The sequence below is a fragment of the Paralichthys olivaceus genome, chromosome 7 (assembly GCF_024713975.1).
Source record: "Paralichthys olivaceus isolate ysfri-2021 chromosome 7, ASM2471397v2, whole genome shotgun sequence".
Taxonomy (NCBI): Eukaryota; Metazoa; Chordata; class Actinopteri; order Pleuronectiformes; family Paralichthyidae; genus Paralichthys; species Paralichthys olivaceus.
The window spans coordinates 26,528,656-26,545,649 of NC_091099.1; the positions used below are offsets into that span (position 1 = coordinate 26,528,656).

General features: G+C 43.0%; 3 protein-coding genes and 1 long non-coding RNA gene across 4 annotated transcripts; 2 read left to right on the top strand and 2 right to left on the bottom strand.

Annotated features, from left to right (window-relative positions):
• Positions 1–2,289: 2,289 nt before the first annotated feature.
• Positions 2,290–3,541, bottom strand: LOC138410882 (uncharacterized). The gene is made up of 3 exons (XR_011243521.1): positions 3,492–3,541; positions 3,274–3,382; positions 2,290–3,128 (listed from the first exon to the last, which is right to left on the bottom strand). It is a non-coding gene; the product is annotated as an uncharacterized lncRNA (long non-coding RNA).
• A 6,222-nt stretch (positions 3,542–9,763) lies between these two features.
• LOC138410883 (trichohyalin-like) lies at positions 9,764–11,333 on the bottom strand. The gene is made up of 2 exons (XM_069528904.1): positions 10,167–11,333; positions 9,764–10,049 (listed from the first exon to the last, which is right to left on the bottom strand). The coding sequence occupies exons 1-2, from the start codon at positions 11,277–11,279 to the stop codon at positions 9,882–9,884; spliced, it is 1,281 nt and encodes a 426-aa protein (XP_069385005.1). The 5' UTR covers positions 11,280–11,333; the 3' UTR covers positions 9,764–9,881.
• Positions 11,334–12,255: 922 nt separating this feature from the next.
• LOC138410850 (myosin heavy chain, cardiac muscle isoform-like) lies at positions 12,256–13,341 on the top strand. The gene is made up of 2 exons (XM_069528697.1): positions 12,256–13,040; positions 13,158–13,341. Exons 1-2 carry the CDS (start codon positions 12,297–12,299, stop codon positions 13,323–13,325), a joined length of 912 nt encoding a protein of 303 aa, XP_069384798.1. The 5' UTR covers positions 12,256–12,296; the 3' UTR covers positions 13,326–13,341.
• A 2,275-nt stretch (positions 13,342–15,616) lies between these two features.
• Positions 15,617–16,093, top strand: LOC138410893 (uncharacterized). Its single transcript, XM_069528930.1, has 2 exons — positions 15,617–15,792; positions 15,910–16,093. The coding sequence occupies exons 1-2, from the start codon at positions 15,730–15,732 to the stop codon at positions 16,075–16,077; spliced, it is 231 nt and encodes a 76-aa protein (XP_069385031.1). The 5' UTR covers positions 15,617–15,729; the 3' UTR covers positions 16,078–16,093.
• The last annotated feature ends 901 nt before the right edge of the window (positions 16,094–16,994 follow it).

Genomic DNA, 16,994 nt, shown 5'->3' on the forward strand with positions numbered 1-16,994 from the left:
CCTGTCAGTCAGGAAGTAGGTGATCCACTGACAGGTGGAGGCTCGCACAGAGATCTGGGAGAGTTTGGGTTGGAGTATTTTGGGGATGATGGTGTTTAACGGCGAGCTGAAGTCCGCAAACAGAACCCTTACGTTTGTCCCTTGGGAGGTAGGCAAACTGCAGGGGGTCCTTCAGGTGGGTCAACACTAGTGTCTGAAACAAATTCATGAACAGAGACATCAGGGCAACGGGACTGTAGTCATTTAATCCTGTGATGGAGGATTTCTTGGGGACTGGGATGATGGTGGAGCGTTTGAAGCAGGAGGGGACTTCACACAGCCCTAGTGATCAGTTAAAGATCTGATGAAGATGGGGGCCAGCTGATCAGCACAGACTTTCATGCAGGAGGGGGATGAATAATGTGACAATGTCAATTGTGGTAAACTATGTTTACAAATGTCTAATGTACTATACCACTGCTTAAGTCATTAAATACACTGCACTGATTAACTGATCCTAATAGAAGTGACTGCTATACTATATCATTTTAAGTGTCCAGCAGGTGGTGATCTTGCACAACTTAGATGGAAGAATCTTTTTTAGGCCTCTGTTGTGTTGCATGTTTGATGTGTTCTCAACAATGTCAAGTAAAGATGAATTAAAAATGTTATTTCACAGGAATAAATTCAAGCTTTAACAAATCATTTGTCCAGTTGTCCTATTAACTCATAGTTACTGAATATGAAGAACATGCTTTGGTTAAAAAGATCATATCACTCCTTCTCTACATTGGCTCCCTTTAAAATTCAGAATAGAATTCAATATCCTGCTCCTCACAAATAAAGCCCTTCACAATCAAGCCCCTTCACATATCAAAGAGCCACTATCATAAGCTAGAATTTCCTACCGGGTTTTGGACACAATTCAGCAAAAGTATATGTGTACTCAGATGTGCCTGCCCCTTCTGGGGTTCGTGCACACTTTAGCTTTTATGCCTAACCTGCTTCCGTATGTGCGGCAGGCACATGGTAATTTCAGTATGACTTTCTACCATCTGCATGTTGTAGCTAGCCTCTGATGTGGTTGTGAGTTCTACAGGAGCTCCGCAGGGGACTGTACTGTCGTCTTTCCTCTTCACACTGTACATCTCTGACCTTCAGTACAACTCTGAGTCATGCCACATACAGAAGTTCTCTGATGACTCTGCAGTGGTTGGGTGTATAAGTGATGGGAGGAAGGGTGAGTACAGAGCGCTGGTGGATGGTTTTGTAGACATCTTTCTTATTAAAAAAGCAAAGACTGTCTAAAATGTTTTGTGAGTTTTTCAAATTTTTCCATTGTCATCAAGCTTTTTTATTGCAAAACTTCAAAATGTGTATTAAAATGTTGATGGAGACATAGATAGCAGGGGTGTAAATCACCAGCTTTATCACAATACGATATTATATCGATTTGTTTGGAGGACGATACAATGTTTGCCGATATCACAAAGTCTGTCACGATACAATTTCAATTTGATTCGATTCACAAGCCTGCGATCGATATGATGTGATATCATATGCCTATCTCACACAATCATTTACATTTATATCAACTCACAAAAAACAACTAAAATATGATTTGATCATTTTATTTCTAAGGTCTTCCAGGCATCAGGCATTTAATGAAAAACCACATTCTTCTTAAGTAATAAAAATAGACCACCTGTTCACTATAGTTTCACATTTCTCATGTTAAAGTGCATCTTTTTATCAGTAAACTTAAAGAGCCCTTGGTGACCTTTCAATCGTACAGAAAAATTCACATCCTATAAAACAAAACTGAAAGAACTTTTAAGTCCTTTTTTATATAAATTAAAGTAGGATTTTTGTGTAAACCCTCACTCTTTTTTAGTGTCTCAAACAAAACATTTTTTAAAGAGCTTAACCTTAACCTATTCTTCCAAGTGCAAATGCAGTTCAGTCATCCTGCATCATCCCTATTGTATCCACTACTTCTTGGGATAAACATTATTCTTAGCAAAAACTAAATAAGACATTTCAGTTGGAGAACAAGTTAGAACAAAACAAATGTAAACAATTCCACATAGTGTATTAGTAAAATACTTTAACAAAGTCCTTTGCATGTAATCATTATTAATGTGGTGACAGCTCTTGGGCTTTTACTGTCAGATCTCTACAACTGTCCTCCAGTTTTCTTCTTTGAAAGGTTTTTCTTCAAAAAACACAACTGATCAACATGTTCAGGAGACAAAACACTGCGCTCTGAACGCACAATGTCACCTGCTGGCCGCCATACTCACGGCCTCTCCCCTCGTGTCGGACGGCCGGTGGCGCAACCTCAGGAGGGCAGCGTTGATTCCACTCATTTCAGTCACTATTATATTAAATTGTTTAATTTGGTATTGTTCTTTTCTATCAGTTGTAGGATTTATTCTGTTTTGTATTTTCCTTATTTTGTGGCTGAGTTGTGCATTATCTGATTTCTTTCTTGAGTGTTTATTTTATTTTGTTATTATTGATTCGGAGTGTGTGCATGTGTGTGCATGTGCGTGCATTTAATGTGTTTTAATTAGTAATCATTGTTTATTTCTGTTATTGCTATCAGGCTATATTTTAAGCACTTATGGCATTATTTTAACTTTTCCTTTTGTGTTGGACAGGTGCTGTGGGCCCCCAGCGGCAGCTCAAACTCCCTGGTGGTGGTGTTCATCACGATCCCTTTTTAGTTGGTGTGCTGTCTCACGGGGGGCTAGGTTGTGATCCCTCTTCCCTTTATGCTCCCCTGCCGGGTGGTAAGCCCCAGCCCTGTCCTTCCTCCTTATTTTCCCTGGTAGTTAATATCTATTGTTCATTTTTGTATTGTTAAATATTAATTTCAATTGTAATAAAAATATATTTTTATATGGAACGCTCTCTGCCCTCTGTGGATAATTGGATGTGTGCGACCTTTATTTATTAATTAATTCATTTCCTAGGGGTGAAATTCCCCTAGGTGGCGTTGTTGCGAACAACCACAACCCAGTCTGCCACATAAGTATGGGCTAGCTCTCTGGAGGTCTTGACAATCTGGCTGGGGTCCATAGTGAAGAAGGTGTCACCAAAGAGATCCTCAAGTGCCTTTGACTTCTTGGAAGCAGGGACATAATCTAAAATGACATTGAACACAATGTTTTACTATTTCAGAGGATAAAATATCTTACACTCCAAACACTTATTAACATTTTGTTAATTAACTCATTCAATTGTCTATAACATTGAATCAAACACTTTCCACAAAAAGGGAACACACACCTTGTTCAGTGGCTTGAACCTGGGATGCAGTCACCAAGTCAGGTTGATCAGTGGTTTGGTCACCAGATGAGTGAGGAGGTGCATTCTCAACCTATGCCACTGTGCCATTCTGTAGATGATTAAAACAAACACACACACAAAACAAACGTAAAGCATGTCAACCATAAAATAATTATAGTTTTTCTACCACAAATAAACAAACGAAAATATTATCTTACTTTCTGGTCCCACAGCTCTGCAGCCTTGTGTATGAGACACTGGAAAGTTGTCGTGTCATCACTTAGGAATGGCAGCTTCTTGAACCTTGTGTCTAAGGCAGATGCTCTCGGCAGGACCTGCTGCACATCGACATATCGCTGCTGAAGCCCCGGACCATCGCCTGCTTCATCTCTCTTACTAAAGTGGAGTCTTCCTCTGAGATACTGAAATGCTCCAACAACTTAGCTGTGAGAGGTGCAATCATAGATGCCGTGGGCTGCTTTTCCTCACACATGATGGTGGTGGGACTTTTCACTGGTCCGAGTAGTTTTACCAAGTCTTTAGCTGTAGTGATCTCTCCTTTGCTGAGTGTATGCACCTCGTTTGCACGTTTCCTCAGTTTTTTGTCCAGTAGTGAAGCAGACACTGCAGCTTGTTGTTCCAGAAATCGTTCTAACATTTCAGTTACAGAGGTTGCCACTGTGCTTCGGTGGAAAAATGACCGACTCGTCTCACTCTGCACAGAAGACGTGCAGCAGCAGCACATTTCAGGCCTTTCTGTGTGGCCAAGTTTATAGTATGTCCGAAGCATTTCATATGTGGTGACAGATTTGCCTCTACTTTGGCGACGGACATGTTGCTGGCATTATCTGTTACAAGCGCAGGTTTTTTATACACTATATTCCACTCCACGCATGCCTCCTTCAAAACTGTGCCAAGATTTACTCCTGTGTGTGTGTCGTTTAAAATCCGTGTCTGAAGAACATAATCTTTCATTTGCCAGTCATTGTCAATATGATGACAGGTCACAGTTACATAGGCTTCTGTTGTACATGACATCCATCCATCTGTAGTGATAGCGACTCTGTCCGTATAAAAATAACTCACGTTTAACTTAATCTTTAACTTGACTGTACAGTCTCGGTATGCAAGTTTCACTGAAGTGCTGCCTCGACGGTATTGTATATTTCGGCTCCAGAGTATGCAGTAGCTGTGCCTGGCCAAGTTCATTGTGTTTCCCGAGTATTTTTATCTCGCACTGGCACTGTTTGCATATGGCGTGAGTTTTGTCTGTTGAGCCGTCTTTCCGTCGGAATACGAAATTTTTCCACACCGCTGATTTATTTCTAAGAGGAGAGCGAATGTCGTCATCATCATCCTTATCTTGGCTGCTTGTGCTAGCCATGGCGCCGCCGTTCACATTGTTTGAAGGCGGCAGGGGTGTGCACATACAGACTTGCCATGTGAATTTCAAAATAAAGGCGTCTCTTGACGATGACGATGTGGATTGATGTTGTCATTGTGCATCGATGTAATTGGATCGTTATTTAATTAATTGATGTATCGATTTGGATTGATGTATTGTTACGCCCCTAATAGCTAGTGTGTGTTTTACTAAGTTGTTGCAGTTATGTAAGTTAAGATAAATTAAGAGACAGTTTCTTGCAGCAGAGCAGTTTTTCAGATTATACACAAACTTTCTGAAAGCTTTAAGCACTTTGACTCATTCACAGATTGATTGACATTCTCTGTTCTCTCTCTCTCCACACTCGCGCGCACACACACACACACATACACACACACACACACACACACACACACACACACACAGAGCTAATGAAGGCCTTACATATCCCTCCATGGCGCGCCCCACTGTATTTAAGCAACCTCATCCAACCAGAAGGCTACGATCATCAAACTCAGGTTTGCTCTCCATCCCCAACACCAAACAACAAACTTTTGGAGACAGAGCCTTCGGTGTCGCAGGAACTCTCTCCCTGCCAAAATACGCAACGCTGAATCTGTTGAAATCTTCAAAAACGCCTCAAGTACCACCTCTTCACTAAGGCCTTTGGCCTCAGTTAATGCTACATCCTGCTGCTAAATTCGATCCTGTTTTGTATAATTACTTTTTTCTTTTCTATTCTTTTATGTTTTCACAATTATATGTAAAGCATCCTTGGTGCTGACCCAGAGTATGCCAGCAAAGAGCAAGAAACTAGTTTTTAAAGTATTTAATGCATTCAGCATGTTTGTTATCTCTCAACGATACACACAATGAGATTTCACAACAAAAACATGAAAACACATAAGTGTCAAAAGAGAGAGAGAGAGAGAGAGTCGTAATAAAGAGACCAGATATTTGCAATACCGCCCCCTGAGAGGCTTCAACTATGACAAGCTAAGCTAAGAAATGATCCGAGATCGGATCGTAGTAGGAATCAGAAACGCAAACCTGAGAAAAATTACAGTTGATCCAAATCTCTCATTGGCAAAAACAATAACACCAGTCAGACAAAATAAGGAAGTCAAGAAACAGTAACTAGTGATTAGATGAGAAAATGCTTAAACCAAAGAAGCAAATGTGGATGCATTAGCTGAACGAAAAAATGGGAAATTTATGAGGGCAGCAACAGCACAGAAAAATCAGAGATCCAAAAGCGGAAAAAGTCCTCAGCATGCATGGAAGCAGTGTCCAGCTAGAGAGATGGGGTGTTGAAAAGGCAAAAAGAAAGGCCATATGCAGCAGTGTGTAGGACAGTACAGAGGGTGGAAGCAATTGAGGAAATGTGCATTCATTGGAACCATTCAAATAAATAAGTGGTCCCAACAAACATCCACTAACTGAACTGGGCACATTCAACAAGTCTAGAAAAGGGAAATATATGTAGTGAAGTATGTGGTTTGGTCTCCAAGCTATCCAGAGTTTGCCACTGCTGAAACAGGTTGCATCAATCCATGCTATGGGAAATAACATCAGAACAATGTTCCCAACAGTGTTCTCAGGCTTAGGGAAGATGCAAGGTAATACTGTCAGCTCCTCGATGTGTAGCTCTACCCCTTCTGGAAGGGAAGTCAGAACTTAAAAGAGTGGAAAATGTGGGAGTCAACCAACAAATTCAAGAGTGGTGTGCAGAGATGGTGGTTGTGCCCAAACCCAATGGAAACAAAAAGAATCTGTGTAGACAACAAGACTTAATGAAAGTGTGCGTCGAGAGAGACACATCTGTGGATGACACTCTTGTCATCCATCGAGACCAGGCAGCAGAGTTGCAGTTCTACACACTTCTCTGCGCTTCTGGATCAGTCACCTACATCTATGATAAAGACTGTGTCTGCCCCCAAAACTCATAATGTCCCCATTAGACAGATAGGAAAGAGAGGAGCAGTCCGCAGTAACCTGGTAAAAATCAACACAACCCATGCCACAGAATCTAAACATATTAAAATTAAATGTGGCTTACTAAACATCAGATGACTCAGGTCCAAATCTCTACTGATCAATGACCTGATTAGTGTTCACAAATTTGATTTATTCAGTATAACAGAATCCTGGCTCCAACAGGATGAATTTGTGATCCTAAATGAAGCTATACCTCCTTCTCGTCCTCGTCCTTCTGCCTGATGCGTTGCTTGTCGGGCCATGAGGGCTGCAGGTTTCTCTCCAGGGTAGGCAGTGTTGTTCGAATCTTCCGGCCCATTAGTAGTTCAGCTGGGCTGGCGATGAGAGGGTCCTTCAGTTTTGATATTCGCTTTGCGGTCTGCACCACCCTCTCCGCATGACCGTTGCCTTGTGCGTTGTGTGGGCTCGAGGTGATGTGTTCGAAGTCAAGCTCGCGGGCGAGGTCTTGAAACTTGGTGCTTGTGAACTGTGGCCTGTTGTTGCTGACGATCACTTCTGGAATGCCATAACGGGCGCATATAGCTTTCAGTTTCAGAGAGACATGAGTGCTTGTTGTTTTCATGTGCAGTATCTCGATGTATCTTGAGTAGTATTCTGAGATGATTAAGTAGTTCTGTTTGTTATGCTCACATAGGTCCAGAGCTATGCGCTTACCATGGTCTGTCGGGGAGCGGGGTAGAGATCAGCGGCTCCTTCTGCTGTGCTCTTCTCAACTTGCAGCAGGACTGACACGACCAGATCTTGTGTTTCAGCTGTGAGGAAATGCCGGGCCACCAGACAGCGGCGTTTGCCCTGTCCCGACACTTCGAGAGCCCTTGATGTCCTTTGTGGATTCTATCGAGGATGTCTGCCCTCAGCGTCCCTGGTATCACGATGCGGCTTCCTCTGATGACCATTCCATTATACTCTGAAAGTTCATCCATTAAAGAGAAGTACTCACGTATGTTACATGGTACCTGGCATGCATGGTCTGGCCAACCTGACCTGATGTACCTGATGACTGTCTGCAGTTTCTCATCAGCTGCAGTAGCTGCTCGGATGTTATTCATCTTTTGCGGAGTAGCTGGCACACTGTCCATGACTGCTGCAATGTAGCACTCGACTTCAGAGTGTGTGTCTCTCCCGTCCTCTGCGTTACTGCGCCTCCCAAAAATCCTAACTACGCGGACGTCGACGGGGACCGTAAGCGCTGTGATTGGTCCGCTCAGAACGTAAGTTCCGGCAGTTGCTTTTCCGGTCTTTCTTCCTCGTCGTAAAAACCACCTCCGCAAACGTTTTCTTTGTAGCTTGCGCTTCAACATTTGCAATATAAGCATTTGTTCTTCAATATTGATGAGCTCCAACAACAAAAACAGCTGCTCCACCTCGGTCGCCATTGTTTACTGTTGTTTACTTTACGGAAGAAAAAGCGAGGATTCGGCTATAACCACACAAACACACCGCTACACCCCCTAGCGGCATGGCGGTGAATTGCAGAGCAACGCGTTCCCTCGACGCAGAACTTCGAATGCTCAACGACCTACGGCGTAGGTACGGCGTCGACGTGACGCAGAAGCATAAACTAGGCTTGACAGTGTGTCTGCCACAACAAGGGTCTTCCCCGGCGCATACGCAGCTACAGGCTTAAAGCTCATGAGCCATATGAGAAGTCTCTGGCACCTTAATGGGACGTTGTCTAAGTCCTTACTGTTCATTAGTGGGACCAGGGGCTTGTGGTCCATCACGAGTTCAAAACTCTCAAGGCCGTAGAGGTATTTTTCAAACCGCTCACAGGCCCAGGCACTCCTTCTCAATCTGCGCGTATCTGGTCTCTGCATCAGTCAGCCTCCTTGAGCAGTATGCGACTGGTTTCTAGTCTTGTCCATGGAGCTGCAACAGCACGCCACTGAGCCCATAGCTGCTTGCATCAGCTGAGACAGCGGTGGGTCTGTTGACGTCATAAAACGCTAACACAGGCGATGTCATCAGGAGCTCTTTCAGCTTCTCAAAATCTGTGTGTTGTGTGGGGCCCCAGGTCCATGCTGTCTTGGACCGGAGCAACTCGTACAGCGGCTGGCCCACTGTGGACAGGTTCGGCACATATTTACCGAGATAGTTCAGCATGACAACGTTTGAGCTTGTGGACGTTCTCTTGTGCAGCGAGCTCCCGGATGGCTTGCACCTTTGCTGGATCCAACCGCACGCCTGTGGCATCGACCACCTGGCCCAGGAAGTTGAGCTGCTCCTGTCTGAGCTTACACTTTTCCTTATTGAGCTTGAGCCCAGCAGACTCGACTCTCTCCAGGACCTTCTGGAGATGGAGGTCATGTTCTTCCATATCCTTTCTGTACAGAACAATATCATCCATAAAAACTGAGACGCCCCGTAGGCCTTGAAGTGTCTCTGACATTTTCCTGTGGAAAATTTCTGGGGCGCTCGTTATCCCGAACAGTAAGCGCCGGAAACAAAACCTGACAAATGGCGCGATGAATGTGGTGAGTCGGCTGCTCTCACTGTGCAGAGGAATTATATATGTGTACTGAAGTATATACTGTCTTCTGACGGTCTCGTGTATCGAAGATTTGTGGATCTGTGGTCTAGTTTTGGAGCTGTTGTGCTCATAAGGTCTCCTCCATAACTCTTATAGGCACTGAACCTGGTATTGATGGCTTTGAAGTAAAGATAAATTACATTAAACAATCAAAGTCAAATATGACATCATAGACACTGTCACATTTGACATCATAGACACTGTCACATGTGACATCACAGAAGCTGTCACATGGGACATCACAGACACTGTTTAGTTAAATGTGATATTAAACAAACAGTTTTCCATGATATGAGCCCTACAATCATTTCTTTTTAGATGTGAATCTAAAATGTGAAGAATGAAAGTCTGAAAATACATCTCGTTTTTTAAAATCAGAAGTGACCACATTAGTAGGAGCGAGGGGTGGAGCCTGACTGAGAGCTCGAGGACACTGCATGCCCTCCTCGACCTGCACCCATTGGACATTACTAGCTTTCAATCACATCATATACACATCATATATTTGACTCTATATGGAACCATGACTTACAAAATGAACACCAGGGTGTATTGAGGAAGAAACAAGAGATGATTGATTCAATTTCAAATGTCTTTATTTTTTTAAGAATGGTTTCTCTCTTGTGACAAATGTACTTATTGTAAGTTGCTTTGGACAAAAGCATCTGCTAAATGCCCTAAATGTAAATATTTTCTTCATTTCCTTTGCCGCTTCTCCTCCTTCTCTCTGTCTAGTTTGTCTCTCTGCTCCTGCCTCTTCTTCTCTTGCAGCTCCTTCTTTTGCCTCTTCTCTGCCTCTTTCTTTGCTTTCTTTTGCTCCTCTTGAATCCTTGCCTTGTCCTTATCGGTCATCAAGGCCAGTTCCTGAAAAGACAGAGACGACAAGTGTTTAGATATTTTCTCTTTCAAAAGTCTGAATAAGAAACAAACTTAAAGTGCAACAAGTTCTTATTCAGATCAAACAGAGCTGATGTGACTTACCTGAAGCTTGATCTGTTTCAGAATGAGCAGCTTTATGTCTGCCTCATGCTTGGCCGCCCACATCTGCTCAGTATTGCTGACCAGTTTCTCCAGCTCCTTGATTTTTGTGAAGCCAGCCTCCTTCTCAGCCTGCTCACTACTGAGATGGTCCTCCAGAGTGTTAACTTTCGTCTCCCACTCAGTCTTGTTCTGGAGGATCCTTGCCTCGATGGCTTGCTGCACGGAGATGAGCCTCCGGTTGCTGGCTTCCAGTGCCATATTCTGACTGCTGAGACTGTTGATCACCTGATCCGTATAGACAATTCTGGCCTCATGTTTGGTCACCCACTTCTCTTCTGTGACCTTGAGCTGTCTCTCCAGCTCCTTGATTCGATTGGAGCCAGCCTCCTTCTCCACCCGCTCGCTACTGAGATGGTCCTCCAGAGTGTTAACTTTAGTCTCCCACTCAGTCTTGTTCTGGAGGATCCTTGCCTCCATGGCTTGCTGCATGGACAGGAGTTTCTTGTTGCTGGCTTCCAGTGCCTTATTTTGACTGGTGAGACTGTTGATCAGCTGATCCGTTTGGACAATTCTGGCCTCATGTTTGGTCACCCACTTCTCTTCTGTGACCTTGAGCTGTCTCTCCAGCTCCTTGATTCTACTGGAGCCAGCCTCCTTCTCTGCCTGCTCACGGCTGAGCTCGTGCTTCAGAGCCTTGATTTCTGACTGCCAGTCAGGCTCGTTCTGGAGAACTTTTGTCCCCATAGCTTTGAGCTTGGTTGTGAGCTCATTGATTTCCTCTTCCAGTGCCATTTTCTCATGCACTGTCCTGTCGATCACCTGTTCCCTCTGTTTAATGGAGTACTCCAGCTCATTGACGTGGTTGCACCTTTGCTTGAGGTCACGTCTGATCTTGTGGATCTCTGCCTGCTGGCTTTGACAACGAGTACTCAAGGACCTGTAGTCCTTCTCTTGGAGCCTCAACTCTTTCTTGGCATCCTTAAGGTCGAGCTGTAGTTCTTCCTTGAGTTTTTCATAATCTGCATTCTGCATGCTCTCCTTTTCCTTTTTCCATGAAGCTTCTTTGCAGGACATGGCGATCTTCAGACTGGCATTTTCATGAGCCAGATGCATATTCTTAGAATCCAAATTCTGCTTTTCCTCAAGGAGGTCCTCAAACAATTTCTTACTAGGTAAGGTTTCTAAGCAGGACACATCGACGATTTTATTTTATTTTTCCAATGTTTGTCTCAAACTCAAAAATATTTTTTCTGTGAGGGGATGGACTTTAAATGAACCCATCACATTGGTGCTAATGCTAGAATGCTAGCAGTAGCATACTAGTGATTTTTTTTAATTTGTGTGTGCCCTGCGTGGTGAAATCTCTCGCAAGTCACGTAATTAAACGTAATTGTTGACAATAATAATAAATATTGTAGTTAATTAGTTATATCATTAGCTATATATTGTTTGTTTTTCATTTAATCAATAATCGTGTAAATCCTGAAACCATGATATTTCCTCTGGCTCTGCGCCAAAATTTCATATCGTGACATCCATAGTATGTAGAGACTGTATTTAACAGAATTGAAGAAACTGTATTTAAATGTACTGGTGGTTAAATCAATGATTTGTTGGTCTGGTTCATCAACATTTAATTCAAAGTGAGTGTGGGACTGTGTTTTTAACTGTTATATGTTTGTTCGAGTCTTTCAGGTGCCAGACCACGAGAAATTGTTTGAGGACCTCCTTGAGGAAAAGCAGAATTTGGATTCTAAGAATATGCATCTGGCTCATGAAAATGCCAGTCTGAAGATCGCCATGTCCTGCAAAGAAGCTTCATGGAAAAAGGAAAAGGAGAGCATGCAGAATGCAGATTATGAAAAACTCAAGGAAGAACTACAGCTCGACCTTAAGGATGCCAAGAAAGAGTTGAGGCTCCAAGAGAAGGACTACAGGTCCTTGAGTACTCGTTGTCAAAGCCAGCAGGCAGAGATCCACAAGATCAGACGTGACCTCAAGCAAAGGTGCAACCACGTCAATGAGCTGGAGTACTCCATTAAACAGAGGGAACAGGTGATCGACAGGACAGTGCATGAGAAAATGGCACTGGAAGAGGAAATCAATGAGCTCACAACCAAGCTCAAAGCTATGGGGACAAAAGTTCTCCAGAACGAGCCTGACTGGCAGTCAGAAATCAAGGCTCTGAAGCACGAGCTCAGCCGTGAGCAGGCAGAGAAGGAGGCTGGCTCTAGTAGAATCAAGGAGCTGGAGAGACAGCTCAAGGTCACAGAAGAGAAGTGGGTGACCAAACATGAGGCCAGAATTGTCCAAACGGATCAGCTGATCAACAGTCTCACCAGTCAAAATAAGGCACTGGAAGCCAGCAACAAGAAACTCCTGTCCATGCAGCAAGCCATGGAGGCAAGGATCCTCCAGAACAAGACTGAGTGGGAGACTAAAGTTAACACTCTGGAGGATCATCTCAATAGTGAGCGGGTGGAGAAGGAGCCTGGCTCCAATCGAATCAAGGAGCTGGAGAGACAGCTCCAGGTCACAGAAGAGAAGTGGGTGACCAAACATGAGGCCAGAATTGTCTATACGGATCAGGTGATCAACAGTCTCAGCAGTCAGAATATGGCACTGGAAGCCAGCAACCAGAGGCTCATCTCTGTGCAACAAACCATCGAGGCAAGGATCCTCCAGAACAAGACTGAATGGGAGACGAAAGTTAACACTCTGGAGGACCATCTCAGTAGTGAGCAGGCTGAGAAGGAGGCTGGCTTCACAAAAATCAAGGAGCTGGAGAAACTGGTCAGCAATACTGAGCAGATGTGGGCGGCCAAGCATGAGGCAGACATAAAGCTGCTCATTCTGAAACAGATCAAGCTTCAGGTAAGTCACATCAGCTCTGTTTGATCTGAATAAGAACTTGTTGCACTTTAAGTTTGTTTCTTATTCAGACTTTTGAAAGAGAAAATATCTAAACACTTGTCGTCTCTGTCTTTTCAGGAACTGGCCTTGATGACCGATAAGGACAAGGCAAGGATTCAAGAGGAGCAAAAGAAAGCAAAGAAAGAGGCAGAGAAGAGGCAAAAGAAGGAGCTGCAAGAGAAGAAGAGGCAGGAGCAGAGAGACAAACTAGACAGAGAGAAGGAGGAGAAGCGGCAAAGGAAATGAAGAAAATATTTACATTTAGGGCATTTAGCAGATGCTTTTGTCCAAAGCAACTTACAATAAGTACATTTGTCACAAGAGAGAAACCATTCTTAAAAAAATAAAGACATTTGAAATTGAATCAATCATCTCTTGTTTCTTCCTCAATACACCCTGGTGTTCATTTTGTAAGTCATGGTTCCATATAGAGTCAAATATATGATGTGTATATGATGTGATTGAAAGCTAGTAATGTCCAATGGGTGCAGGTCGAGGAGGGCATGCAGTGTCCTCGAGCTCTCAGTCAGGCTCCACCCCTCGCTCCTACTAATGTGGTCACTTCTGATTTTAAAAAACAAGATGTATTTTCAGACTTTCATTCTTCACATTTTAGATTCACATCTAAAAAGAAATGATTGTAGGGCTCATATCATGGAAAACTGTTTGTTTAATATCACATTTAACTAAACAGTGTCTGTGATGTCCCATGTGACAGCTTCTGTGATGTCACATGTGACAGTGTCTATGATGTCAAATGTGACAGTGTCTATGATGTCATATTTGACTTTGATTGTTTAATGTAATTTATCTTTACTTCAAAGCCATCACTACCAGGTTCAGTGCCTATAGGAGTTATGGAGGAGACCTTATGAGCACAACAGCTCCAAAACTAGACCACAGATCCACAAATCTTCGATACACGAGACCGTCAGAAGACAGTATATACTTCAGTACACATATATAATACCCCTATATTTAGCCAACATGCCAAAGAACAAGTCAGGAAGGGTAATGTTTCTAAGCAGGACACATCGACGATTTTATTTTATTTTTCCAATGTTTGTCTCAAACTCAAAAATATTTTTTCTGTGAGGGGATGGACTTTAAATGAACCCATCACATTGGTGCTAATGCTAGAATGCTAGCAGTAGCATACTAGTGATTTTTTTTAATTTGTGTGTGCCCTGCGTGGTGAAATCTCTCGCAAGTCACGTAATTAAACGTAATTGTTGACAATAATAATAAATATTGTAGTTAATTAGTTATATCATTAGCTATATATTGTTTGTTTTTCATTTAATCAATAATCGTGTAAATCCTGAAACCATGATATTTCCTCTGGCTCTGCGCCAAAATTTCATATCGTGACATCCATAGTATGTAGAGACTGTATTTAACAGAATTGAAGAAACTGTATTTAAATGTACTGGTGGTTAAATCAATGATTTGTTGGTCTGGTTCATCAACATTTAATTCAAAGTGAGTGTGGGACTGTGTTTTTAACTGTTACATGTTTGTTTGAGTCTTTCAGGTGCCAGACCACGAGAAATTGTTTGAGGACCTCCTTGAGGAAAAGCAGAATTTGGATTCTAAGAATATGCATCTGGCTCATGAAAATGCCAGTCTGAAGATCGCCATGTCCTGCAAAGAAGCTTCATGGAAAAAGGAAAAGGAGAGCATGCAGAATGCAGATTATGAAAAACTCAAGGAAGAACTACAGCTCGACCTTAAGGATGCCAAGAAAGAGTTGAGGCTCCAAGAGAAGGACTACAGGTCCTTGAGTACTCGTTGTCAAAGCCAGCAGGCAGAGATCCACAAGATCAGACGTGACCTCAAGCAAAGGTGCAACCACGTCAATGAGCTGGAGTACTCCATTAAACAGAGGGAACAGGTGATCGACAGGACAGTGCATGAGAAAATGGCACTGGAAGAGGAAATCAATGAGCTCACAACCAAGCTCAAAGCTATGGGGACAAAAGTTCTCCAGAACGAGCCTGACTGGCAGTCAGAAATCAAGGCTCTGAAGCACGAGCTCAGCCGTGAGCAGGCAGAGAAGGAGGCTGGCTCTAGTAGAATCAAGGAGCTGGAGAGACAGCTCAAGGTCACAGAAGAGAAGTGGGTGACCAAACATGAGGCCAGAATTGTCCAAACGGATCAGCTGATCAACAGTCTCACCAGTCAAAATAAGGCACTGGAAGCCAGCAACAAGAAACTCCTGTCCATGCAGCAAGCCATGGAGGCAAGGATCCTCCAGAACAAGACTGAGTGGGAGACTAAAGTTAACACTCTGGAGGATCATCTCAATAGTGAGCGGGTGGAGAAGGAGCCTGGCTCCAATCGAATCAAGGAGCTGGAGAGACAGCTCCAGGTCACAGAAGAGAAGTGGGTGACCAAACATGAGGCCAGAATTGTCTATACGGATCAGGTGATCAACAGTCTCAGCAGTCAGAATATGGCACTGGAAGCCAGCAACCAGAGGCTCATCTCCGTGCAGCAAGCCATCGAGGCAAGGATCCTCCAGAACAAGACTGAGTGGGAGACGAAAGTTAACACTCTGGAGGACCATCTCAGTAGTGAGCAGGCTGAGAAGGAGGCTGGCTTCACAAAAATCAAGGAGCTGGAGAAACTGGTCAGCAATACTGAGCAGATGTGGGCGGCCAAGCATGAGGCAGACATAAAGCTGCTCATTCTGAAACAGATCAAGCTTCAGGTAAGTCACATCAGCTCTGTTTGATCTGAATAAGAACTTGTTGCACTTTAAGTTTGTTTCTTATTCAGACTTTTGAAAGAGAAAATATCTAAACACTTGTCGTCTCTGTCTTTTCAGGAACTGGCCTTGATGACCGATAAGGACAAGGCAAGGATTCAAGAGGAGCAAAAGAAAGCAAAGAAAGAGGCAGAGAAGAGGCAAAAGAAGGAGCTGCAAGAGAAGAAGAGGCAGGAGCAGAGAGACAAACTAGACAGAGAGAAGGAGGAGAAGCGGCAAAGGAAATGAAGAAAATATTTACATTTAGGGCATTTAGCAGATGCTTTTGTCCAAAGCAACTTACAATAAGTACATTTGTCACAAGAGAGAAACCATTCTTAAAAAAATAAAGACATTTGAAATTGAATCAATCATCTCTTGTTTCTTCCTCAATACACCCTGGTGTTCATTTTGTAAGTCATGGTTCCATATAGAGTCAAATATATGATGTGTATATGATGTGATTGAAAGCTAGTAATGTCCAATGGGTGCAGGTCGAGGAGGGCATGCAGTGTCCTCGAGCTCTCAGTCAGGCTCCACCCCTCGCTCCTACTAATGTGGTCACTTCTGATTTTAAAAAACAAGATGTATTTTCAGACTTTCATTCTTCACATTTTAGATTCACATCTAAAAAGAAATGATTGTAGGGCTCATATCATGGAAAACTGTTTGTTTAATATCACATTTAACTAAACAGTGTCTGTGATGTCCCATGTGACAGCTTCTGTGATGTCACATGTGACAGTGTCTATGATGTCAAATGTGACAGTGTCTATGATGTCATATTTGACTTTGATTGTTTAATGTAATTTATCTTTACTTCAAAGCCATCACTACCAGGTTCAGTGCCTATAGGAGTTATGGAGGAGACCTTATGAGCACAACAGCTCCAAAACTAGACCACAGATCCACAAATCTTCGATACACGAGACCGTCAGAAGACAGTATATACTTCAGTACACATATATAATACCCCTATATTTAGCCAACATGCCAAAGAACAAGTCAGGAAGGGTAATGTTTCTAAGCAGGACACATCGACGATTTTATTTTATTTTTCCAATGTTTGTCTCAAACTCAAAAATATTTTTTCTGTGAGGGGATGGACTTTAAATGAACCCATCACATTGGTGCTAATGCTAGAATGCTAGCAGTAGCATACTAGT